The 26,534-nt window shown below is 34.3% G+C and overlaps 1 protein-coding gene across 1 annotated transcript in view; it reads left to right on the forward strand.

Moving 5' to 3' along the window:
* LOC119540577 (ephrin type-A receptor 7-like) overlaps window positions 1-26,534 on the forward strand; it is a 238,844-nt gene that overhangs the window by 151,389 nt on the left and 60,921 nt on the right. Inside the window, 8 exon segments of the mRNA XM_037844647.1 lie at window positions 3,094-3,218; window positions 5,862-6,045; window positions 17,342-17,450; window positions 18,097-18,152; window positions 22,518-22,643; window positions 23,671-23,856; window positions 24,438-24,499; window positions 25,987-26,196. Of these exon segments, the coding sequence (XP_037700575.1) occupies window positions 3,094-3,218; window positions 5,862-6,045; window positions 17,342-17,450; window positions 18,097-18,152; window positions 22,518-22,643; window positions 23,671-23,856; window positions 24,438-24,499; window positions 25,987-26,196 (1,058 nt within the window).

A 26,534-nucleotide genomic window follows, 5' to 3' on the forward strand; every position in this document is an offset into this window, starting at 1 on the left:
TTTATTTGTTGTGTCTTTTATCCCCAATGAGTGAAAGGTCTTTAAGAGCAAATTAAAGTTCCATCTGTTTCTTCACTTGGAATTTAATTTTTATATTTGAATATTTCTAGATAATTATGTAATAAATGGGTCAGTTAATCGTTTGTTAGAAACCCAAATAAAAATTCATATTTGTTTTCCTACATCTTCCAATCAGGGAACTTATTATTATTGGTTATTATTTATTAGCCTAACATCAATTCCAATTACAATATATCTTATTTGATTTTGATAATCATGAAAATTGTAATTTAAATGCCACAATACTCAATTGTTTCTTTTTTAATATATATAATTCCAATATATTTTATTTCATTTTGATAATCATGAAAATGATCATTTAAATGCCACAATACTCAAATGTTTCTTTAATATATATATATAATTTATTTTTATACATTTTCTTTTAAGAAATGAATTTTAAATTGTACTAATTGAGTATTTTGATGTAAGAGTGAGGTCATTCTTAGAGAAATTGTTATAATGTAATTAATTTAGAAGATTAAATATAATATATTAACCACAAAAATATTGTGTTTCAAGATTAGGATACATTATAAAACTTAAAATTTACTTTTATATATAATCTGATCTGAAAATCATGACCATGTTAGAATCTGACTACTTAGAGATGTTTTGTTTATGTTTTTGTATATATGCTGTGAATTATATATCCTTATGCCTAAGATATTGAACTTTGGGGGAAATATATTCAGCTTTTCTGTGCAAAAACATTGTATTTGAATGTCATAAAACAGAGAAAGATTTTCCTCTCATGCGGTTCATCTATTTCAAGTGCCATTGCTAGTACTTCTGTCTCTGACCCTCTTAAAATGTGTGACGATATAGTATCAGCAAGCCATAAAGAAAAAAAGAAATATGCAATTATTTATTTAGGAAATCAGTAGTATATTGATGGATATGGCTCCTAGTGCAAAAGATGGAAAATATGTTGTAGCATATTGCACTGTTAGTGCTGTGATGCAGGTTTCTAAATACTGTATATTTCAAATGTATTTTTAGACACCTTTATTTCCATCCTCACCTACCATAATTTTGTTAGTAAAAGTTCTTTTCCTGGATAAAATATGAGAGTTGATTATCAAATAGCAAGTGTAATTTTTGGTGTGTAAATTACAGAAATCATCTCATTTTATAATCAAATTTTGCTGTCAATATCAGAGACTACATGAGGTACATTTATACCCCAGGTCTGCTCCAAAACGTGCCGAATTCAATGTCTCTTGCCTCTGTCACCATCATATCTCAGGACAGATGCCAAGTAAAGTGTCTCATGGTTTGGCAATGCAATTCACCTTAAGCTATGCATGTTCTTTGAAGGAGACCTAAGTATTTACACATACTACCTCTCTAATCCATTTCCTGCTAACTGATTCCAAATGACACAAGTTGTAAACACTGACCAGACACCAGCAGCCCTGTTGGGTAATTCAGCGTGTTGACCATTGCAGTATTCTTACCAGTGCTGCATTTTATTTTTTACTGAGGACAAAATACAAAGTTTTCTGAATGATTTTCTTTCTCTAAAGAAAATTGGACCAGTAAAGATTATTTAAGTAGCATGTCTCTTCACAATTAGTTGGGATTTCGCTTTCTAAGTCCATGGCCTGGCAAAGCAGGCCTCTTGAACAGTACAGTTTGCAGAGATTTGCTCAGCATGTTTTAGGAGGAGAGATGTATCATTTTAGAGCCAAGTTTGTTTTCACTGCATGCACAGTCTTTAGGTTTCAAATGTGGCAAAAACAAGGTTTCTTATTTGCAATTTGCTTTATTGGAAATGTATCAGAAACTCATTTAGTCTGTAAGCACAATTTGTTGAGTCCTTCAGCTGCATCCCCTTCAAGGGAAAGTTGTCTCAATCTGCCCTAGTTATGCTTTTACTAGTAATTTGAGAGGAAATGGGACTCAGGCATCCTCCATGTCCTTCCCTCAAAAATCAGCAAGCCAGAAAGAAGTGAAAAATGTGCTTTTTAAACATTTATATTAGAAAATATTAAGAAGTAGAAGAAAGAAAATAAAGCCAAAGGAAGCTTGCTTAAACAGCTTTGGCCCTGTAAAATTGCTTTTCTGTCAGCAGGATAATTAACAATTTCGGACATCTGGAAATTAAATTAACAGCCTGAAAATATTTTACAGAATGAGATAGAGCATAATACATGAAACATAATGACCTCTCTGAAATTCAGCCAAGCCCGTGCAGCTACTCATTTAGACAGAGAAGACAACTAGTTAATCATCACCGAACAAATTAGACAGAACAAATTAGTTTGCTACATTCCACAGTCTTAGCTACCAAAAAAGCATATATGCCACCAATTAGAATGAAAGAACTCTAAGCATATTATTATCTGCATAGAAAGAGTAAGCAAGATTGTAGCTTTGAATTGCTTCTAACAAGGCTTGAAGTCTAGGTTACATAGGTAAAATTACGTAAGTAAAATTAAATAAATTAAATGTACAAGAGCCTGTACATGTATTATATGTGTGTGAACACATATATTTAAGTAGCAGCAGCTTTAACATTTTCTTGCAACTTGACCTAATGACCTGTAAAAAAGTTTTCCAAGATTGACACAACTGAAATAGAAAAACAAAAAAGTGATCCATTTCATACACTTTTTCTTACACTGTATCACACTACTTTTTTCTTGTAAAAATGTATGACCACTGTATGTGAAATAAATATTTGGACGTAGTTTATTGCTGGAGATTAATCTGAAATCGTATTTTCTAGCCTTAATTAGCATTCACTTGCTTAATTGTCATTCTCAGCCCCATCATTTCCATTTTTCACTAACTTGAACAATGCTGTCTTCTGCTGTTTGCACTTTAATTTAAATTTCTATTAAGGTTTATGAACAGTAATAAGGTCCTGTTTGAATATTCATTAGCTTCTGAATTGTGAGCTATGAAAAAGGTGCTTTCTTTTACCTTAATGAAACTGGCACAGCATGGGACTGATCAGTTGTGACATTTGATTTGAGGCATCCAGTGAATTTCCTCATTGTTTATTGACACATCTTGTCCAAACAGCTCCCTCGCAAGTGAGTGGAGTAATGAAGGAGAGAGTGCTGCAGCGGAGTGTCGAGCTTTCCTGGCAAGAACCAGAGCACCCCAATGGAGTCATCACTGAATATGAAATCAAGTATTACGAGAAAGTAAGTGCTAAAAGCAGCTGAAATGTGCAACTATATGCTGTGTGTCTCATGACATCCTACTGTACCGTAGCCTAAAGTTGGTCATTATGCCAACTCTTTGGAGCTACTTCTAAATTCATAGTTAATTTTAGCCACTTTTAATAACCATCTTCCTGAATCTCTGGTTCATTGATATAATTGTGATATCTGCGTATTAAGTTTCTGTGTTGCACAAATGAAAATATTACACTTGCAATATTTTTATTTACTCCATTTTTATATCATAATAATTAGATATAGGATGTTTTCATACCACAGAAACCACAAAACCCAACATATATTTGAAAAATGTTTCTTTTAGTATGTCTGCTTAGGTCCTACTGATTTATGTAGTTAAATGTTTTCAGTGATAATAAGGATGGCCTCAAATAACATAATAATTTTAAAAAAATAAGATTATTTTTTAAAACAAATATGTGATATTTTCCAGATTTCAGAATCAGATGATGATATTCCACTCATTTTAATTCGCCTGAAATTTATTTCATATATGATACACTAATCATGTCCACCTTCTTTATACCCTTCCCTCCATAAAAGATAAGGTGGCTAAAACCCAAGCACTTGCTCCTTTTATCTCCTTATAATAATGGCCGAAATTTAGTAAATGGTGAAATATCTGAGTGTGTAAATATATTTATTTCTGTCCCATTTGGACACTTAGGAAAATAAAAAATTAAATTCTGTTCACAAATTATTACTTATGATCCATCTCAAAGAAAGACTCTGTTCGAGGTTTCAAACATGGAAACTATGACTATTACTTTTAGTAATAGTAACAATAACTGTTATTATTGTTGACTTAACAGAGGGACCTGAGTGCTATAATATGCATAATCATTTTCAACTTTTAAGTGAAATTACAAACGAGGAGCCTAAGGTTTTGGAAAAACTGGTGTTGAACTGATTTGATTGAATAAATTGAATGGCATACAGTGCATTGCTAAAGATACAATTTTGGGTTTTCTTTTTTCCTTTTAAGAAAAGGTTTAAAATAAAGTTAGTTTTAATGTCCAGATTAAGCTTAAAACATTTTTGCATACTATTTCCATTACAGATTCATGCCTTCATGGCCAAAGTTACATTTTGAATACCTTTAACTATTATAATCCTTCTTGAAGTTGTATCAGATTTCAAAAGCAATTTAGTTCCCTTTCAAATAAAACACATTTTCAAAAAATATAACCCAGATGATAAGTGAGTGTAAACCTCCTCATAATGCAATAAAATATTTCGCCAATCCTCGCTCTGAATAAATCAGTTCAAATTGTTATTTTTCTATTTTGCATGACAGAAACAGAATGTTTTTATATGCAGCAAATTTACAAATTAGGCAATTATTAAACAATGGTAGTAGTATTGTGTTGTAATATATACAAGCATGTAACCATTATTAATATGTAATCTAGTATCAGAGATGCCTTCTTTTATTTGAGATAAATATATGTTTATTTATCACTGTCATTTTTATAAATTATTATAATTAACACAATCACAGATCAGTCTAACTAAATCCGGTTTAAGTATACTTTCATTTACACTTTTGGAAATATTAGTGTCAATGCCAATCAAGAAACCAGGCTGACATTTTCAGTTTTCAGTGAATGATTTTATTGTGTGATGCTTACAGTTGAGCACAAGTATCTATTATAGAATCAATAAGACACTGTCTAAAATTTTGAGTTTTGATATGTAATTTTTCCTAACTTTTTTCATAAATATTCTATGAGTGTCACATCAATGAAACTTTAAATTCTAATTCATTTCAATATAGTTTTGATGGAGTTTTTATGATTGAGGTTTCATTTGTTTTTTCATTCTTAAGCTTATAATATATAATATAAATGAAAAATGTGTTCAATGATGAAAATATAACTTCTTTCTTTTAATAAACTCTGTAAGTTTTGTTTACACAGCTGGAAAATGAGGAAATTGAACTAAGTGATGTTTAACACACCATTAAAGTATAAATCATAGGATACTTTCACTTTTATATTGCTAGTTTTAATTTTTAGAATATTCCATTAAATATTATTTTGTAGAAATGTTTTTATTCTGTGAGAAATGAATTATTTAATTAAAACAGTTGAAATAATAATGTGGTGCTGGTGTTAACTAAATTTCTTGATTTAATAATTTTCTTAATTTTTGACATGTTGCTTTTTGCTTGCCAAATAACATTCAGTAAAAGAATTTAAAAGACCTATACTGTGAAGTGAAGACTCCTACTAAACCATAGATTTTACATGCATACCCATGTTTTGATCAATGGAGCATTTGATTATATGTATGATTAAATAGTTCTTGCCACTATGCCCTCTACCAACAAAGCAAATGCTCAAAATATCACAAATGTTTTAACAAAATTATTTCTCTTGGAAATTTATAGAACAGCATAGAAAGGTATGTGTTTCAAATGTACATTTTATATTATCTTAGAAACAACTCAACATTGGAATATTCCACAGGGTACAATATAGCCTTTATGAAAAACAATGCAGCAAATTAAAATAAATTTCAAGAATTGACTGTCAAATTCCTTGGTTGCAATCTAATTAAATATCCCCAAACTAATTAAATATCCCCTGTAAATACTGTTTCTAGGATCAAAGGGAACGGACCTACTCAACGCTAAAAACCAAGTCCACTTCAGCCTCCATTAATAATCTGAAACCAGGAACAGTATATGTTTTTCAGATTCGGGCTTTTACAGCTGCTGGTTATGGAAATTATAGTCCCAGACTTGATGTTGCTACACTAGAGGAAGCTACAGGTAAAATGTTTGAAGGTAATTACCACCTTTGGTTTGGATTCCTACTCTGGTATATTTTTTCCATTACATGAGTTGATGATTTGCATCAAAATAATTTCTACATATAAGGATAAATACATATATACATATATGTGCCAGTTTGAATGTATTATGTCCCCCAGAAAAAGCCATATTCTTTGATGCAATCTTGTGGGGCAGACGTATTAGCGGGGATTAAGTTGGAACGTTTGGGTTAGGTTGTTTGCATGGAAATGTGCCCCACCCAACTGTAAGTGATAACTCTGATGAGATATTTCCATGGAGGTGTGGCCCCACACATTCAGGGTGGGCCTTCATCAGTGGAGCCATATAAATGAGCTGACAAACAAAAGGACACAATGTAGCTGCAGCTGTGAGTGACGTTTTGAAGAGGAGCTACAGCCAACAGAAACACTTTGAAGAAAGCACAGGAGCTGCAGATGAGAGACAGTTTGAAGACGGCCATTGAAAGCAGACTCTTGCTCTGGAGAAGCTGAGAGAGGACAAATATCCCAAGTGCAACTAAGAGTGACATTTTTCAGGAACTGCAGCCTAGAGAGGTACATCCTGCGAGAAAGCCATTTTGAAACCAGAACTCTGGAGCAGACACCAGCCACATGCCTTGCCAGCTAACAGAGGATTTCTGGACACCATTGGCCATCCTCCAGTGAAGGTACTCGACTGCTGATGTGTACCTTTGACACTTTATGGCCTTAAGACTGTAACTGTGTAACCAAATAAACCACCTTTATAAAAGCCAGTCCATTTCTGGCATTTTGCATTCCAGAAGCATTAGCAAACTAGAACAGATTTTGGTACCAGAGAAGTGGGTTGCTTTTGCTGCTGAGTTTGCAAATACCACACATGTTGGAATGGCTTTTCAAATGGATGAGGGGAAGATTCTGGAAGAATTGTGAGGAGCTTGATCGAAAAGGCCTAAGCTGCTTTGAAGAGACTGCTTGTGGAAATATGGACTCTAAAGATACTTCTGACCAGGACTTGAACAGAAATGATCAATCTGTTGTTGCCAACTGGAAGAAAGGCAATCCTTGTTTTAAAGTGGCAGAGAATGTGGCAAAATTGAGTCCTGGTTGCAGATTGAAGGAAGAATTTGAAAGCAACAACCTGGAATACTTAGATGAGGTGATCTCCAGACTACATGTGGAGGATGTACCCTGGCTTCTTCTTGCATCTTATAGTAAAATGAGAGCAGAGAGAGATGATATTAGAAATGAACTCTTGGATTCAAAGAAACAAGAAGCTCTTGGCTTGGAAAATTACAGGCTTCCATGGGGTGGAATTCCAGAAGCTACAGCCCAATGTGAGGATATAACCAAACATGGAACCCAGCTGCCATTTCAGTACAAGCCAAGATTGGAGAAGGAGTTAAGCAGAAAGGATTTGTGGAAAGTCCTATTGTCTGATGGCTTTGACCTCTGTGTGCTTCATGCAAAGCCAACAGAATTTTTGGGAGCTCTTTACAGGTAGCCGCTGCCATTCGGGACTGGAGGAGACAGACAAGGAACAAATTGAAGGCAAAATTTCTTCAAAGACAGAGCCATGGAAGTTGAGGTCTGGAGTCAAGAGGTCTTGGGCTGATTGAGCGGAGCAGCCCACACGCATGGAAAGGGTGAATTTGCCCTAGAGGTCGAGGGTGGGACTTCTGCCTCGATGCTCAGGAAATGTTCTGCCACCCCAAGCCCCAAAGAGGTTGGAGCACATTCCCAGGGAATTGGGGAGAGCCTGGCTGCCACCACACTGTTCTGAAGGGGTTGAGTGTGTGTCCCAGAGATGGAAGGGAATCCAGGTACTGCCCCAATGTTTGAGGAGGGTGGGGCCGAGAAACTGGTCTCCCCAATGTGTGGATGTGTTGTAGAAATCACCCCAGCATTTGGAGAGAAAAGGCTGCTGAAAAAGCCGTTAGGAAGGGTTAGACTCCCGCTCTTTCGGACTCCAAGGATGCAACGTCATTCTGTTAATGACTCTCAGACTTTGAAATCTAATGAAGTTTGTCCTGCAGGTTTTAGGAACTGTTTTGGTCCTGTTAACCCTGTTTTCCTTACTGTTTCTCCTTATGGCAGTGGGAATGTTTATCCTATGAATGTCCTTCCTTTGTATATTGGAAGCACATAACTTGTTCTGAGTTCACAGATCCACAGCTAAAGGTGCCTTAGGACAGCCTATATCTGATTTTGATGAGATCTTGTACTTAATTATTGTTACTGAAATGATTTAAGTTTTTATTATATTATGATGGGATCAATGTATTTCGTATTTGGAAAGAATATGTTTTTCTGGGGTCCAGGGGGTGGAATGTGCCAGTTTGAATGTATTATGTCCCCCAGAAAAAGCCATATTCTTTGATGCAATCTTGTGGGGCAGACATATTAGTGAGGATTAAGTTGGAACGTGTGGGTTAGGTTGTTTGCATGGAAATGTGCCATACCCAACTGTAGGTGATAACTCTGATGAGATATTTCCATGGAGGTGTGGCCCCACACATTCAGGGTGGGCCTTCATCAGTGGAGCCATATAAATGGGCTGACAAACAAAAGGACACAATGCAGCTGCAGCTGTGAGTGACGTTTTGAAGAGGAGCTACAGCCAACAGGGACACTTTGAAGAAAGCACAGGAGCTGCAGATGAGAGACAGTTTACAGACAGCCATTGAAAGCAGACTCTTGCTCTGGAGAAGCTGAGAGAGGACAAATATCCCAAGTGCAACTAAGAGTGACGTTTTTGAGGAACTGCAGCCTAGAGAGGAACATCCTGCGAGAAAGCCATTTTGAAACCAGAACTTTGGAGCAGACACCAGCCACATGCCTTGCCAGCTAACAGAGGATTTCTGGACACCATTGGCCATCCTCCAGTGAAGGTGCTTGATTGCTGATGTGTTACCTTGGACACTTTATGGCCTTAAGACTGTAACTGTGAAACCAAATAAACCACCTTTATAAAAGCCAGTCCATTTCTGGTGTTTTGCATTCTGGCAGCATTAGCAAACTAGAACAATATATATAAGCTTTATAAAAGTTATTCAGAAAAATAATTTAAAAATTGCTGTTTTATTTAGCTATGTTAGAACCTTGTGATTTAAATTCATTTCTCTTTAAAACTTACTGGATTTACTGGAAAAAAAAAAAAAAAAAAAAAAAAAGAGGCCAAGTTAGAAACAAAAGCAGGGGTTGTTCAAATTGTGTGTTGGCATAGCCTATTTTTGTAGACCGCAAAAGATTTTACTGTGATTGTTTCAGTCAAAGCTGCTCCTTCAAAGAAACCCCCAAATGACGCCAGGACACATATAAGGTTGGGCAGGTGAAAAATGGTATATGAGAACCTGGATTAATTTAAGCAGCGTGTCCTATAGCAATGTTTTCAAAAATTGGAGTTCAGAAAGACAATGTTCTAACTTGTATTTATTTTTATATCATTTCTCTCTTCTCTTCTGTTATGAAATATTTCCAAAATACCAAGAAATACATTTAATCTATTTATTAAATATAAAAAATAACTAGATGTATAGTCCTGTGCCCACCACTCAGTTTAATGTTAGAGGATCACCCATTGTTTGAAGCCCCTTTATCATTTTTTATGGTTTTCAATGTAACAAAGTTTTGTAATACACAGTATATACACTACATAATATATACATATACCATGTATGTGTATGTATGTATGTGTGTGTGTAAACATACAAATAGACATATCTTGGGGTGTATGTCTCAGTTTATTGTTGGAGTGCAGGTTCAGAACACCTCTGTGCCAATGCTGGATGCTTTTCCCCTGGGCTGAGGTCTCAGGATGCGTTTCTGTGTTTTGGAGCTTTTTATTTCACCTGATGTTACCACTCAGGCACGAGTTTCGCCCAGCTCTGACGTCTTCATCTCCTTGCTATTCTAGTGTTCCCACAAAATTTTAAATAAGCATTATAAAATAAAACTCAAAAACTAGTTTAAGAAAATGTCATATGACTTTCTTTCCTCAATTTTTTAAGAGTTTTTAAAAGAACAAAATCAATACAAATTTGATCAAAGACTTATTTGGGCTTCGGAAAAAGAATTTTATAGATCTTTTAAAGGTGGAATAAATTGATAAATATTGTTTGTATTAACTAATGCTTGTCAACTTTGCTAACAATATTCTTTGAAAATACTTGTATAACATTTTTAAATTAAAAAGTAACTCCATAATCATAAGTAATAAAGCATATATTGAAATCAAATTGAAATATAAATCATTTGCATAGAATTGTATTTATGTAAGACATCAGTTTGGTGTGATGAACTTAGTACCATTATTTATTATCATCATTTAAAAATGGAATATGTAAAACCAAAACTGAGCTGTCTTAGTTCAGTGGCCCCAAAAGCATTAAAATATTAATTTTGCTAAAATGTGTTTTGGTAGTTTTCAACTCAGCTTTATCTCACGACGTCTTTGTGATTTCTAATATAATAAAGCATTTCAAACTATCCTTTTTTTCCTAATGAATAGTTTAAACTTAAATTAGGAATATCAGTTAGTTATCTCACATTTATCTATATGTTCCTTCTCAATTCAATCTTTATGTTTGAAAACCTTTAGAATGAATTTCTGGCTTTTCCTGACTTTGTAAATTGAAAATGTTGGATCAAATTATGTTTACTAAGTGTTGAAATTCATAGATCTTATTTTCATTATTTTAAAAATGAGGTAAGTAAGTCTTAAAGAGATTAAGTTGAAATAGTGGAACATGACTGATCACATATGATGAATGTTATAATGTTATTAAATTGATTTTTTGCATTAGAAAGAATGAGGATTTTTTTTTAATCAGCATATTCTCTGCCATTGGAATGAAGAGTCTATATTTACTTTTCTTACTATTGTCCTGTCAGGGTCTACTATAGTGAATGCACATAGAAGGCACTCAATAATAAGCAATGAATGAATGCCTCACCATCATCAATGCAGAACAGATTATCAGTATTATTCTGTACTACTAGTCAGAGGCCTGGTTTCAGATCTTATCTGCCATGTCCAGCTATGTGACTTTTTATGACCTACTTTTCTGTACCTCAGTTGCTAAGATAGCAGGACCTAACTCACAATATATTCTGAGGGTTAAATAAGGTATAATAGGCAATTGAAAGTCTCAATAAGGATCAGCTCTTATTTAGCACATCTGTTCTCAAACATTTTGGTCTTAGAGACCCTTTACACTGCTAAAAATCACTGAGGACTCCAAAGAGATTTTGTTTATGTGGCTTATGTCTATTGATACTTACCTCACTAGAAAAACACACAGGCATACATTTTATTAGTCATCAGTGATGACATCATCACCTATCATGTAGCTTCTGGAACACTCCATTGTGCACTCATGAGTGAATGAGAGTGGAAAAGCCAAATAACATCTTGGTATTATATGAAAATAATTTTAACCTTGCACATTCCCTGAAAACCCATGAGGGGTTCCCAGACTCCCTTTAGAGAAGCACTGATTTAGCACAAGTCCTGGTACTAAGAATTAGAGATGCACAGAGACACATGATGCAGTTGGTGCTCTCAGTTGAAAGTTTAGAGAAAGAGAGATATGTACACAAACTCTAGCCTTACATTAAAATGCTGGTAGAGTACAAAGCCCAATGCCATGAGAGTGTCAGGAAATGGTGATTGACTGTGCTGGAAAGTCAGGCAAGAGGGAAGATGCTGCTGAAGAGAAGTTACTTGAGCACTGTTTGGAAGGAGAAGTTATGGAGATTATTCCATTGCACAAACATCCTAAAATCCCCATCTATTCAGAGTCAAATCTACGGCTTTTATTTTTAAACCATGGTGTAATGATTATATATTATATTACAAATTACTTTTAAAATGTATTACCTGTGAAACAGATGGAAATACTAACCATAAATGTTGACTGTGAAAAGATTAAAATGTGCATCTGAATATCTCAAAAGGAATAGATGCTAAGAGATCTTTTTCCATCCGTCTCACTTCTAACTATATATAGAAGCACATAAACAAACATTCATAAATTATAATTCGTCATTCACCTGCATTCAGTTTTCTTACTGAAGTTCTGTTTCTGAAGCCAAGGGAAGAACTGAGCCTAAGACAAGCAAAGAATTGGGCCCATGGGGCACATTGATTGAATGGAAATAATTTCTACCCATATGTGTATAATTTTTCCTTCCCCATGAACAGAACTGCTCCATTGTTTTTCTTCCCTTGATAGATATGAAAAGATTAAAGAAAACAAAAATAAAAAAACTAAATCAAACCAAACAAATAAAAATAGGTTAAAAAGTCATCTTTTTTATGGTATGATAATAGGCTGTAATTCAGAAATTAAAGCTTGTTTTAATTTTTGTTTTATTTTTCTTCTATTTTTTTATATCCTTGTGTAGTTCCCTCAGGGAGCAAATCAGTGGGTGCTGAATTAGGGAATCCATATAATACCTTTGTTATTAGGTATTAGAAATTTTCTCTTAGACCAGAACTATTTTTACTATTTGGAATATTTTTAAACAAGAATCATCTATTGTTAGCATACACAAAATTAGAGAATTTGTCAAAAGGGGCAGAAGTAGATAAAAGAAAAAGCAATCAGAAAGAAACTTTATGCTGCCTATTGTGGCAAGACGTACTCTGCCTGTGTATGATTTACTACTCTAGAGACCTAGTCCCTTGCCATTACCGAGAAGGAGCAGTATTTTCCATCCTGCCTTTAGTCAAAGATTGCAGCTGTTGATTTTTCAGTAGTAAGAAATGTGTATTAGTTTGTCATTTTATATATATATATATATATTTTTTTTTAATAATAAATCTTATTTTGAAATAAGTTCAATCTTACATGAACAGTTGTAAAAACAGTACAAACCCCATACATGGGACTCCATCATACCCTGACCCCCCCTCCCCCAATATCCCGATCCATCACCTTTAAGATCCTGTCACACCACTGTCTCTTTCTTCCCCCCCTCCCTCCCTCCCTAACACCCATCATCTATTGCTCTGTCCTCTGAACATATGAGAGCAAGCTGCACATATCTTTGAACAAACAATATAATTCACATATACCTTTCCCATGAACAAGAACATTATTTTATGCAGTCTCATTAAACACAGCTAAGAAGTTCAAGAAATTCAACATTGATATAAAGCTTACATTCTATATTCCTTTTTTTTTTTTTTTCTTGTGTCCCATCTGTGTCCCTTTGAGCCTCCTCTCCTCCAACCTCAGATCCCATCCAAGATCATCCTTGGTATTTAATTGTCATCTATTTAGACTGTCTTATTTTTTTTTTTTCAGTTGTGGAAAGATATATGTAGCCTAAATCTTCCTATTCCACCCCTCCCTAGCATTCCCTTAGTGGGATTAATCACATTTAGAATGTTGCAATGCTATCACCTTCCAACCATCCATTTCTAGAAGTTTCCCTTCACCCCAAACAAAAACCCTACTCTCATTTCTTAACTCCCCATTGCCCCTTCCCCCACTTCTTGGAACCCCTACTCTACTTTTCATCTCTTTGGTCATATTCTCTGATACTTTCTTTGTGTTTAACATGGGGCTTAAATTTAACCTCTTAAATCTATAATAATCTTGTTTTTCTTGATACCAACTTAACTTCAATAGGACACGTAAACTGTGTTCCTGTACTCCTCCATTCCCCCACCTTTATGTAGTTCTTGTCAAGAATTACATATTTTACATTGAGTCCAAAACCACTGATTCATCATTACAGTTTATCTATTTTAGATCCTGTAGGAAGTAAATAGTGGAGTTATAAATCAACAATACAGTAGTATTGGTCTTTATATGTTCCATGTGATCTTTACTGGAAATCTTTATTTCTTCATGTGGTTTTCAGTCAATTGTTTAGTGTCCCTTCCTTTCAGCCTGCTTAGGACTGATCTACTGGTGATGAAGTTCCTCAGCTTTTGATTGTCCGGGAATGTTTTCATCTCCCCCTCATTTTTGTCCTTCAGGTGTTTGTGAATTCTCCAAGTCTCTGATGGTTATTGACTTCTATTTGTATTCCATTGTGGTCAGAGAATGTGCTTTGAACAAATTCATTTTTATATTTTTTATTTTATTGAGGCTTGTTTTTATGTCCCCGCATACAGTCCATTCTGGAGAAAGATCCGTGATCACTAGTGAAGAACGTGTGTCCCAGTGACCTGGATGTAATATGCTATATATGTCTGTTAAAAGTCTCCATATCTCTCTCTCATTTCTTTGTTTCTCTGTTGGTAGGGCTTGCTTTAGTGTCTGAAGTAGGGCAGGTCTTTTATTAGCAAACTCTCTCAGCATTTGTTTGTGAAAAATTTAAGCTCCCCCTCAAATTTGAAGGAGAGTTTTGCTGGATAAAGTATTCTTGGTTGGAAATTTTTCTCCCTCAGAATTTTAAATATGTGATGCCACTGCCTTCTCGCCTCCATGGTGGCCGCTGAGTAGTCATTACTTAGTCTTGTGTTGTTTCCTTTGTATGTGGTGAATTGCTTTTCTCTTGCTGCTTTCAGAACTTGCTCCTTCTCTTCAGTATTTGACAGTCTGATCAGAATATGTCTTGGAGTGGGTTTGTTTGAATTTATTCTATTTGGAGTTCGCTGGGCATTTATGTTTTGTGTATTTATATTGTGTAGAAGGTTTGGGAAGTTTTCCCCAACAATTTTTTTGAATACTCTTCCTAGACCTTTACCCTTCTCTTCCCCTTCTGGGACACCAGTTAGTCTTAAATTTGGATGTTTTATTTTATCTGTCATATCCCTGAGATCCATTTCGATTTTTTCAATTTTTTCCCCATTCTTTCTTTTGTTATTTCATTTTCTGTTCTGTGCTCCTTGAGGAGGCTGAGTTGTTGTTCAACTTCCTCTAATCTTGTATTATGAGTATCCAGAGTCTTTTTAATTTGGCCTACAGTTTCTTTAATTTCCATAAGATCTTCTATTTTTTTATTTACTCTTACAATATCTTCTTTATACTCTTCTAGGGTCTTCTTTATGTCTTTTATATTCTGTGCCATGCTCTTCTTCAAGTCTTTTATATCCCGTGCCATGCTGTCATTGCCTGTCTGTAGTTCTTTGATTAATTCTGCCAGGAACTGTGTGTCTTCGGATGTTTTGATTTGAGTGTTTGGGTTCGGGTTCTTCATGTTGTCTGGTTTTATCATATGCTTTAAGATTTTCTGTTGTTTTTGTCCTCTTGGCATTTGCTTTACTTGATCTTTAATTTGTTAGAATTGCAGTTTGGTGACATACACTTTCTCTAACTACCCAGCAGATGGCATCCGTGAGTCACTTCTTCCCCTCAAGTCAGTTCTCCCCAACTTTGTGTTATGTGAGGATCTGATTCTTTTGGGGTCCAATTGGTGCACTTAATTTGGGTGTGTTGTTGGTGCTGTCTGCCCTCAATGAGGGGCGTGTGCCTGAGCGGTTAGGGAGGAAGGGCAGGTTTGACAATCAACCTCCCAGGTGTTCCCGGAGATTTAAGGCTGTTCTGTGCCGCTGACACAAAAGTCCTTGGTATTGGCGTAGGTTCTCTGGGATTTCCGAGTAGTTCCCCCCTGCCTGCTGTGCTTTTCCAGGACCCTCTGCTGAGGGGAGGAGGGCCGTGCCACGTCACAAGTGAGCGCTGGCCTCCAGGGAAGCCCTTGGCCGCCGGGCTATGTAGGGGCGTTCCCAGGCCACTTCAAAGATGGTTGAATGGGAAGCGTTAACTTCCCCCTTTCCGCACAGCTCCACTCTCCCAGCTCTGGGACAATCAGCCGTGGGTGTATTCAAGGCCACTGTCCACGGCCGATACTGTGTCATGTGAGCAGTGCTGTGGGAAAGACTCCCTGTCAGGCTGGGTTTCTTGGCTCAGCCCCGGGCAGGAGTAGGCCCGCCCGCTGGGGAGCCGGCTGCAAGTCATGCATCTCCCCTTTGCTCCCCTGGACCTGAGACAATCAGCAGTGGATGTGGGAAGGGGTATCCTCCACCCCAGACACCGAGGTGTTAGTCCAGACCACTCCCATCTTATCTGCAGCTGTTCCTGGGCTTCTTTTTTATAAAAAAAAAAAAACGCCAACCCACCATTTCCTCCCACCGCAGCATGGCCGAGGGATTCAGCCTACTCACTCACTCGTTTCAGAATGCAGACTCCTGGTTTCGCCAAACGCACGTTCCCTGTGGCTTTAGCAGAACTTGTCCGGCTGGTGCTACTCTGGAAGTGGTGTTCTGGGTCCTTTCTGGTTTTTTATCTAGTGTTTTCCATGGAGGTGTTTTTTTCTCTGTCTCACCTGGTCGCCATCTTAGGTCTGTCATTATATATTATATGATGTTTGCAATTCAATCTTTTATTGGAATGTACATTTTCCTTGCTTCACATGCATTTGGTTATTTTATGAAGTCTTTATTGGCACTGAAAATATAATACTCTAGAGAATATATGACAACTGTGAGTTACCATATACACAAAACACCCACTAATTTGGAAAAATGGATGAGACCGTGTAGTTTGATGAAGAATCTGAATCAGGCTACTTTAAATGACAAGCAAACATTTATCTTTTCCCAAAATGAATCTCATGAAGGTCTAGTTGGGCTTGCCTTAATGAGCAAAGAAGAACCAGTTAGTATTGTACAGGAAAGGTCTACAATTAGATAAGGCTTAAATGTTTTTAAAAGTATTTCAGAATGTTTGCTCTTTCGTAAATAGATTAGCTCCTCTGCAGTCTTCAACTATCAAATATGCCTAATGTATACTTTGTAGAAATTAACATGAATAATTCTGCTCATCTTCTTGAATTATGGGTTATAAATTCATGACGCTTTGCTATGGTTATATGATGCTTTTAATTTTGTGTTGATAAAATGACAGATAAAGCATCTCATGTATATTAAGGAACTTTGAAAAATACACATGGTATGTTTTTGTGGTTCCTATTCTACATAACAGAAAAAAAAAAGGCCTGGAAGGATCAAATGGTTTGCTGAGCAAAAAAAAAAAAAAAACCAGGGATTTAATAACAATTCCAGGTCAAAGATCTCTATCTCTTGATTCATAACTAAGTACTAACAAATAAACAGGGGTATACCCATTTAATAGGTTTCTTTTATTGCTAAGAAATATAAAATGAATGAAGTAGTATTGTCTGTATCACATCTTTAAAATACACACAATATAAATTGCATTAAATTTACACTGTTACCCTGTTTAAATTAGAGGTGAACTAAATAGAAATCTCTTGTTTATAAGATTTTGCTTCACCTCTCAAACGCTTGCGTGGTGTTGTATTTCTGAGCCTCTTTCCTCTGTTTGCAGCTACAGCTGTCTCCAGTGAACAGAATCCTGTCATTATCATCGCCGTGGTTGCTGTGGCGGGGACCATCATTTTGGTGTTCATGGTCTTTGGATTCATCATTGGAAGAAGGTAGAACACAAAGTTGTTCTAATCTTTGAGATTACAATTATTACTTTTCGGAACTTTGTCAGTCTATTACTTATTAATTTAGTATGATAAAATTTTAAATAGTAAATGCAACATTCTTTGACTGATATTAAACATTAAAGGTCAATAAATTGTCATTCACCTAGGACCAAAATATAGTACTAGCTGGATCACCAACCTTAGTTCAAGAGTGAATATTGTAAATTCTAGTGGATGAATTTTTATTGGTTATTTTCAGAATTCAGTCTTTTTTGTTTTGTTTTCCTAATAAATATAGAGGATATCTGGGGAAATATTTATTCTTTTAGTTATTAATATAAGTCTATGGAAACCAATTAAAATCTATTTTTAGTAAAAAAATTATGAGCAAAATACTCATTCATTGATAAATCTAAACCCACAAAATATGTTCCTTTTACCTTGTCTCACGGAAACATTTTGTTTTCTGGGCAATTTTTTATAAAGAGCTTTTATTTTTATTATTAAATGAGTTAATAACTATTGACAGGAAGTTTTGTTTATGCTATAACTATCATGTTGTTAGGTAACTAAAGTACATGGTGCTGAATTTTAAATATATAAATTAAGATCACTGATTGAGATTGTCACAAATTTTTTTTTTTTCCAGGCACTGTGGTTATAGCAAAGCTGACCAAGAAGGGGATGAAGAACTTTACTTTCATTGTAAGTGTTTGGCTCTTCTTGAGTATTATCTACCCCAATTACTATAGAAATTTGGTTGTTCGTATTGGCATGAACAAATTCCTAATGCATCATGCTTGAAGTAAAATTATACGCTAAAATGTTGCTTTAAAGCATTTGGAACAAGATGTTTAGAATGAAAATTATGTGATATGAATTAAAATATATTCAGAAATTTAATCTTTCAAAGGAATTTTAATATAGCTGCAGAATATCAAGCTGCTCCTATGTCATAGTTTTTCCTTTTGCATCCTTTGCCCAAGTTTTTCATACCTTTCTAATAATAATCCATTACATGTTGCATGTGCCAGTGTTCTAGATAAGGAACATTATTTCAGGTTATAAGGGCAGGCCATTGGTTTCATTCAATAAGTGAAGCAACCATTAATGAGCTAAAGAGCCTTTTTCTCTTTAGCTGCTATGAATTGTCTATTATGGATTAATACTTCATAGGACATAAACATTATAATTATGGGATTCAATTCTCATATTTTTTATTCATTTGGGTTAAGTAATTCTGAAAAGTTTATTTTAGAAATTATATCCAGAAGAGAACTTAGGGACCTAAAGAAAGCAACTGCCCTTTTGCATAAATCTTATTCTTGTTGTAAGGTGGATGGCAGGTGAAAATGAAAATTATGTGAGTAATAGTTAACATTAGTTTATGGAGGATAATGAAAAACTAACAATCACATGATTTCAGTTGGGATCATTAATGATATTCTCACATAAAACCGTTATCCGATTTTTAATACTTGAAAATTTGAAAACAATTTTAAGTTATACTTTTTCCTAATAGCCACAATCTTAATTAAATTTTCTGATGGATGGGTGAATTTCCCATAAATCCCTTTATTGCCTTTTTTTTAAATCAAATTCTCTGTCAATCCTAAAGGCATAAAAAATATCTAAGCTTCAATCAAGAATGTAGAATCCATTTTAGAATTTCCTCATGATTTAAAAAAAAAATCATGAAAATATGTGATTTAAAGACACAGTTGTGAATGCTCTTGTCATTGTTCCTTAGTTTCTTCAGAGTGTTTTTGTTTAGTGAACCAACAGTTATTTTGATTTTAGTTTTCAAAGTAGAAAAAGTTTTCCATAATGCATGTCCAAATTGAACAAGAATTTCTATAGAATCCCAACATTGAAGATGGGAAGGCTATATGGAACACTATGAATTAGAGTAAATGGTGTGACCAGAGGTGACTTTATCATAAAGCTCGTGAAGTCTAAGCTTCAGGGACTCTCACTTGCACAGACCTCTTCCAAGGCTCTGGTAGAGGCTCTAGCAAGTTTGTGTTATATTTGGGTATTCTTTTTCTTAAAGAGGGTATCCTGAATTGTATAACATTCAAGCCTTATGAAACTTGGATCCTTCCCTGGTTATAACTATGAATACATGTGATTTCTGCCACCCTCCCATGATGATCTGATATGCTCCCTATTTGTTGGAGCTTCCTTTTACTAATTCAGCAGTGATTTTTCCCGTGACTAAGCCTCTGTGATGAAAGCACCATAGGCAGTTAATAGCTAGATGATATACAGAAGAAGTGGAGGTTACATTTTTTTTCTAACTTTCATGACAGGAAAGAATATTTCTCACTTCTCCCCAGATAGGAAGGAAAGAATCAAAACTTGAATGCCTCACATTTTATATCCGGTGTTAAATGTAAATAGAAGAGTAACATAAGACCATAGTTCCTGCAATCTCTGATCCTATCTATATGTGAATAATTTGATAGCACAGTCATTTAATAATATGTATGTTACTTTTCTTTCCATTATTCAATATATCTGAGACATCCCTAAAGTATCAAGAGCATCTTAGTTTATAAGCTTTTAACTTGCAGGTTAATGCAGAAGGTAAATTGAAACATGGCTTGCCCAAAACTTTTTGCATAGTCTTATGCTTAAGTGTCATCACTCAATTTTAATATTTTGATGCCATTCACTTCATATTTGACATCTAGTTTGCAATTAGAAAAATATACCTGCATGTACTCATTAACATAGACATGATAAGCCTACTATATGTAAACAATTTTCATCTCCAAAGTAAAATATCTATGGTGGTTATAAAATATTTTAAACTTTCATGAAAATGTAAATGAGATATTAAAACACACAAAAAAACTCATATTCAAATTGTGATAAGCAACAAACCACAATATTCAGAAATTACATCAATATTTTCTTACTTTATAGCATCCAAGTTTAAAATCAATAATAAAAAAATAAAGTACACTTATACATCCAATATTGGTAATTCTTTGGTATTTTTGAATCACCATTTTTGCAAGGATATATTTTCTTGTCATTTGGTGGGAACCAGACATTTTATATTATTTTATGACTATATCTAAAGTATGTAAATTACAGCACTATGGTCACCAGCAATTTACAAGTTGGTGTTGTTTTATTCCTTTAGTATACAATTTTCCTAGGTGCTAAGACACCAGATTGAATTTGTGCAGAAACTTGAAAGCAACCATTTAACTAGCTTTTAGAGCATGTAACTTTAATAGAATGTCCAGTCATTTGTATCATGCGCCCTCAACTCTCCATGGCTCCAAGTGCTGCATTTAAAGATATAAACACAATGGAGGAGTTGAGTGAAGCAATTCCAATTTACATTTTGTTTCCTCCTACCATTTCTTCTAACAATGTTTTTGAGTCCAGGCTGGGCAGTATTTCATGATTTTATGCCAAAATAGCTCTGACCTGTCAAAATGTTTTATGACAGCTTGAATAAAGGACCATCAGAGACCCATTTGAGATGCAAAAGGTTACCTCCAACCTAGTTTCCTTATCACAAACCAAAACTAAAATACGATGAAAGCAAGAGAGGATAAAAAGGGAGAAGATGGCTCATTCTCCATCTGCCTGCCAATCTAGGAGGTTAACCTATTGTTTTCTTCCCTTCTCTCTTTTTCTCTTTCCCCCCTCTTTCCTAAACTCCTACTTCTCTCTTTTCTCTTTCTATCCCCTCTCTCTTTTCTCCTTGTGTTTTTTTTTTTTTTCATGTTCAGCTTTAGTAACAAATGAGCATCTGTCAGTTTTATAAACTGCAACAATAATTGTTTAAGACAATCAGTTTTGGATAAACAACTACAGCAGAATAAATCAAGATTTTTTAATCCCATTTTCCTTTATACATTCTGCTTCTTTTTGTTTGTTATGTGTTTATTTTTAAAATATAATTTTAATTTGATGTGATGACATAAGCACAGTTAGGCTGCAGTGTAATACCTAAAGAAATACATTGTTTTCCAAATAGTAAGATTTAATGAAAAGATTGTTTGGTGGCTTTGTTATAAACAATAAAGTTTTTTTGAGGATATAGTGTAATTTTTTTATTGCATTAATATAACCAAATATATGCCTATCTATCTTATCTTTGTCTTTAATCAAATGATTAGATTTGGAATACATGATTGTAATTGAATTTGATTTAAAGTTGACATAGCATTATCTGTTACCTGCATGCTTCTGGGTGCATTTTAAGAAAATTATAACTTTTAAGATGATTCTGTGTTGTTTGAATTAAATACCTTTTGTGAGGCATATTGGCTACCTCCTTGTAGCAGTTAAGATCTTCCAGAGCCTTATAACTGAAAGTTCATATAAACCATTCCTCTTTCAAATCACTGTCATATTTGGTTAGCAGATCCCAAGAATATTGTGAATTTTCTAACTTTCCTCTGCACCATGTACATCTGGCCTCTACTGCCCTTCAAGTTGAAGATGAAACTGTGTCTTTAGTAGATATCTCTTTGATTCTGTGATAACAATCCCTCACATTTGTATTAAATTTATGTATATGTCATCGGCGGTTGGTCTTTAAAAAATAAATCAAAAAAATAAGTAAGATGTCTAAATGTTTTTGATATTGCTGTCAGTATAGTAGGCTACCTGTAAATGAAATGTCTTCTTTTCCCAGTGTATTAATTTGATTGATTGACTGACTGATAGATTTACAAATGTGTTTCCAAGTCCATTACAAGCCTCAATATGGCTTGAACCATGCCATGATACAGTAGATTTAATTAAACCTTCAGTCTGATAAGAGGCATGTCAGAGAATTTTGGTGGGTGTTTTTTGTTGATTTACTGGACAAGCAATTCAGTTAGCATCCTATGAGCTGGATCCCATGTTACCTATAGAAGCTTGCAGATAATACCTATGCGCCAGCACGCTGAAGTAGTCTGTTAAAACTACTGTGAATCAGGTGATGTGGAAGCAAGTTCACTGTTCCAAGGAGCACTCTGCATAATGAAATTCCTGGGCTGACTGCACAATAAGTGCTTTGCTTCATCACAGTCATGCTTTCTTACATCATTACAGTTAAATTTCCAGGCACCAAAACCTACATTGACCCTGAAACCTATGAGGACCCAAATAGAGCTGTCCATCAATTCGCCAAGGAGCTAGATGCCTCCTGTATTAAAATTGAACGTGTGATTGGTGCAGGTAAGGCTGCTGTAGCTTCCTTGTTCAGCTGTTCCATTTAGTCAAGATCGAAAGTCATACATCATAATGACAGGCAAATAATTATACCTCAAGTATAGAACTTTTGCATTTACCTGAATTGTTGGAATCAATGAGGCTGTACTTGTTTATGAAATCTTAAGAAAAAAGTGAAAAAGCAGATGTGGCAGAGAGAATTTGTGTCTATTTAGTTTGTTTTCTGTTGGATTTTAAAGATACAGTTCTATTATAAGCTATTTCATAATAGATCTGGCCTGTTGTAAATAAATAACTTGGTATTTTTTTTAAAATGTCCCTGAATTTTGTGAGATATATACATTTCCCCTTACTTGGCTTACCATCTTCCTGCAAAGCTTTCACATCTTTATCTTTTTTTGTCATATCTTTGGGTATTTGTTCACTATTGCACAGCTTAATTCTATGTAGTAAATGAATATTTATGAATTATTTAAAGAAAATATTACTTTCTATGTGTATAATATATTTTCAGAATAATTATACAGTTTTGGATCCAGTCCCTTGACTCTAGCAGATAGAGTGCATATGAGTTCCATACTTTTAAATCTTTGAGAAATATTTGCTTTTCAAACCAAAAAAGCAATAGCAATGTTTAAAATTTGCTAATGTGTCCTTATGCTGTGGTAAGCAGTGTTTATTATACCTCCAATTTTAATATAAATGTTAAATGCTGAAAGAATTTTTATTATTCCAATTAGAAAATAGCATGTGTTACAGATAGTTTAGAAAACTTAACTTTAATGAGTAGGCTAAAATGCGTCTTCAAGTTTTAATTTCATCTACACCATTCTTTTCATAAACAACTTCGTTGTGTCTGGGTCATAGAATCACCCATCTAAAGGGATATTTTCAGTATCACTTAGAGAGCTTTGCAAAGTATTTAGAAAAATATTTTGCTTTTCTCAAGGGGTCATAAAAAATTCAATGCCTTTACTTTGATAGCAAACATACGTCTGAAATTAAAATACTCCTACTTGATCTCTTACTTCAGGAGAATTTGGAGAAGTCTGCAGTGGTCGTCTAAAACTTCCAGGGAAAAGAGATGTTCCAGTAGCCATAAAAACCCTGAAAGTTGGTTACACAGAAAAACAGAGGAGAGACTTTTTATGTGAAGCAAGCATCATGGGGCAATTTGACCACCCAAATGTTGTCCATTTGGAAGGGGTTGTTACAAGAGGTATATATAGATTATATCTTTCATTTAGCAAAGGGACTGAATGACAGAAAGCAGTGTCATACATAATCACAAAATCAAATTATGAACATGTTGCGTATGCTAAATGAATGGGTTTTTTTCCTCAGTGTACATATAATTAAACAATTCCTCTTTTATGCTACCCAGAAAAAAAAAAAAATCACTAATAATACATTCAGGATTAGGTGTTGAAAAATATTTCTGATAGATAAATGGAGAGACTCATAAATATTGTCATTTAGCTTCAAAATCCATAAAAGTGAATGCAGTTTTAACATTTTATATAAAGTGTCATTTTTCTCTGAGTTTTGTTCACAAAGTAGAAGTCAGAAGAGCACACCGACTTTAATTTGTACCATTTAATTTTAGTAATCATGACTGTAGATATTTAATGAATTTTTGAGATTAAGAGCAGCTCAAGAAACATTAGCAACATTCCTCTCATCCTTTCAGTCTTTCCAAAGAGCATCAGGTATTTCATTGGGATGAGAGAGGGAATACCACTGAAGTTTAGATGACAACTTCTGAAACATTTCTCTTTTTTTTTTTTTTTGCAATTTTAGGGAAACCAGTCATGATTGTAATAGAATTCATGGAAAATGGAGCCCTAGATGCATTTCTCAGGGTGAGTACCAAAATTATACAACTTTCTAAAATGCAATGTATGATACCAATATAGCTTTCTGAACTTTATTTTATTTATTTTTTTTTTTTTTGCAGTAGAAAATGTTACCATTGCAAACTTCCACAGGGCAGAAAATAGTTACTTGAAAATCAGATTAAAAATTAGAGCCCTAGACAGGTTTAAACTAGAATCTTTCTTGACTTTAGGTGATACAGTGCAGTTTTTAAAAAAAAATGGTTTCCATTAACATGAAGGTGAGTACAGAGACTGCCTGAATCCTTGTAATTTGAACACATGCTTTAGGGTACTGTTTTACTTTTTCAGTGTGAAGAAGTCAGTGAAAAAAAGTCTTAAATGAAATACAGAGGTAATATGGAAAAGTTAACAAATGTGAGGAAACCATTCAACATTGTCTCTGTGATCCCAGCTTTGCTCGATAGAACCATTTCTATTATATTACAATGTAAACACAGGGCATAAAATGTAGAATTATTAATTTATTTTTAAAATTCATGGTATGTGACTTTTTTGTAAATAATAAATTATAAATATATAAGCATACATATAGGTAATACCAGAGTCTATATATGAATACATATATGTCATTGTTTTTCCAAGTAGCAAAGAGGAAATAATCTAAAGAATAGTAGAACATTCAGAGTTCTCTTACTAAATCTAGAATGATGCATTCAAACCATGTTTATGAGCAATCAGGATTTAGAGAAATTTATGTTCCTGCATCATTATGTTATACGTAAAGTATCAGCTTTCTGAAGGAAAACATCACCTAGGAAGTTCATCAATTCAAACCAAGGTTTTTTAAGCAACATGTTTATAATTTAATTAGAGAAATTTGTTGTTTAAAAATAGTACTGGGTTAGAAATATATGTCATCCACTCCAGTTGCTAACAATTCTAATTCCAGTTGCTATTGCGTCTGTTTTAGAAAGTCTTTGTTGCAATTAATGTTCCCATCAATAGCAAAACAAACAAAAGAGGAAAAAATGAGAACAAATTCAGTGTCTATAATAACTTTCTACTTAGTTTCCCTACAGCTTTCCCAAATACTTCCTCCCTGTCTGTTTTCCCCTTCCTTTTTTTTCCATTTAGAGAAAAAAAATCCTAATTTATGTGTATTAATTCCCTTATATGGTTTTAGATTATTTTTTGCCATGTGGGGAACATATTTAGCTGTAGGGATAGCATTTTTTTTTGATATTTCATACCTAAACTGACTTATCCATTAGCGTGGACTTTTAGATTTGAATAATCTCACATGATTATTAGTTACATTTTATATTTTATATTATTTGGCTCTTAGTTAAATCAGCACTTGTTATGTTCTTTCGTAAGTGTTTATTTCATATAGAAAATTAATTAATAATTCTTGTTAGATAATAGTAAAAGACCAGTGTGCAGACATTTTTTTATGGTGATTTTGACCCTTTCAAAGTACAGTTAACCATTTTATTTTTGTCTTCCTGCAGAAACATGATGGGCAATTTACAGTCATTCAGTTAGTAGGAATGCTGAGAGGAATTGCTGCTGGAATGAGATATTTGGCTGATATGGGATATGTTCACAGGGACCTTGCAGCTCGCAATATTCTTGTCAACAGCAATCTTGTTTGTAAAGTATCAGATTTCGGCCTGTCCCGGGTTATAGAGGATGATCCAGAAGCTGTCTATACAACTACTGTAAGAAAAAGTCAATTATGGTTTCTTTTCATTTTCCTGAAATTTTCCTACCAAGAAAGTAGGCCTCAATAATACACAACTAAACAGGGGAAGAGTGGCAAATTGATCTCTTTTTGGAGTTGCTGTAAAAGAGTCATTGTTTTTACAACTACATGTAGGCTACAGGGGAAGTAATGTTGCGTTAGTAACATACTTACAATGAAATTTTCATATAAATAGTATACAGTCACATAGAAAAACACCCAGTTACTAACACTCATAATTGCCACAGAAAAATATAATCACATTTTAAACACAAATTAAAAAGGAGTATTAACTATGCTAATTTTTATAACTTT

Source organism: Choloepus didactylus, chromosome 7 (assembly GCF_015220235.1).
Source record: "Choloepus didactylus isolate mChoDid1 chromosome 7, mChoDid1.pri, whole genome shotgun sequence".
NCBI classification, from domain to species: domain Eukaryota; kingdom Metazoa; phylum Chordata; class Mammalia; order Pilosa; family Megalonychidae; genus Choloepus; species Choloepus didactylus.